This window comes from Calidris pugnax, unplaced genomic scaffold (genome assembly GCF_001431845.1).
Source record: "Calidris pugnax isolate Ruff unplaced genomic scaffold, ASM143184v1 scaffold147, whole genome shotgun sequence".
Classification (NCBI taxonomy): domain Eukaryota; kingdom Metazoa; phylum Chordata; class Aves; order Charadriiformes; family Scolopacidae; genus Calidris; species Calidris pugnax.
In genome coordinates this window covers 5,689,792-5,690,870 of record NW_015092359.1, presented here as the reverse complement: position 1 = coordinate 5,690,870, position 1,079 = coordinate 5,689,792, and the positions used below count along the sequence as shown (strand labels likewise).

The 1,079-nt window shown below is 55.1% G+C and overlaps 1 protein-coding gene across 1 annotated transcript in view; it reads left to right on the top strand.

Moving 5' to 3' along the window:
• Positions 1–128, top strand: part of NKX2-2 (NK2 homeobox 2) — a 2,034-nt gene extending 1,906 nt beyond the window's left edge. The window contains exon 2 of the mRNA XM_014962384.1: positions 49–128. Within this exon, the coding sequence (XP_014817870.1) occupies positions 49–128 (80 nt within the window). The remainder of the gene's footprint in view (positions 1–48) is intronic.
• Positions 129–1,079: the final 951 nt, after the last annotated feature.

Sequence of the window (1,079 nt, the reverse complement as noted above, 5' to 3'; positions counted from 1 at the left end):
AAAAATAAAGAATAAAACTCCCCCCGGCTGCTCCTGTGGTTTTGTGAGGAAGGTGCGCGGCCGCGCCGTACCCCAACGCGGAGATCTCCATCGCTCCCCGCTCTGGGACGATTTTGGGCCGCCTCTAGCTCCCGAAACTATTAGCGGCCGTATTTTTTATACCTCCCTGCGATTATCGCTGCCGCGAGGAGCGGCCAGGACCTTGGTTTTGGTTGATCTTCTTTGGGGCTGGCGCACAACTAATTCCCCAGCAACCACGGGCAGAGGGAAAAGAAACGCGGGTCCGACCCTCTCTGCCCACCCCCGCAGGAAAAGGGGCTCTTTGTGCACCAGCTCAGGCTTTCAATATTCCAAGAAGAATTTTAATTCGTAAAAAAAAAAAAAAAAAAAAAAGAAACCAAACAACCGGTGTTTCGGGGAAAAAAAGAAAAATAATAAGAGAAAGAACTGATAACAACGACCAACCGGTTTCTGCGGCATCCGCGCCCTCTCCCCGCATTCCCCGGCGGCGTTTCGGGGGGCTCGGTCCGGTGTGGGTCGGGGTGGGGGGGTGTGGGGCGAGGAGACACAGCCGACCAGGGCCCCACGGCCCCCCGCTGCCCCCTCGCCCCAAAACTTCTTTTTTTTTTTCGTGGAAAACCGGCTTTTTTTTTAGGAGCAGTCGGCTTCAGCCCCACTCCTCCAACACCCGGAGCTGGCGAAAAACGGAGGGGGTGAAGGGGAAGAATCGTTTTGTATATAATTTTATATCTTCCCCCACCACCACCCCGTGCGGCTGGGGTCCTCCGGCTGCGGAGTTTTGGGGTATGTGCTTGGAGGTTTTTGCCTCACCTGTGTCAAAACATCATAATCTTACAGCTGCTAATTGCAGCAGAGTGGCGCCTTGAGTTATTTCTGTGGTCAGCACGAGATGGCATGTGACATTACATGTCACAGTAACCCTCCATGAGGCCTTTCTATCGTAAAGATTTTAAGGCAGAAATGGGGGGGGGGGGGGGGGGGAAACTTCGGGTTCAGCCCTCGGGGCTGCTCCGGCAGGTCGGGGGAAAGGGTTAACACCTGGGACTCCCCCCCCCCCC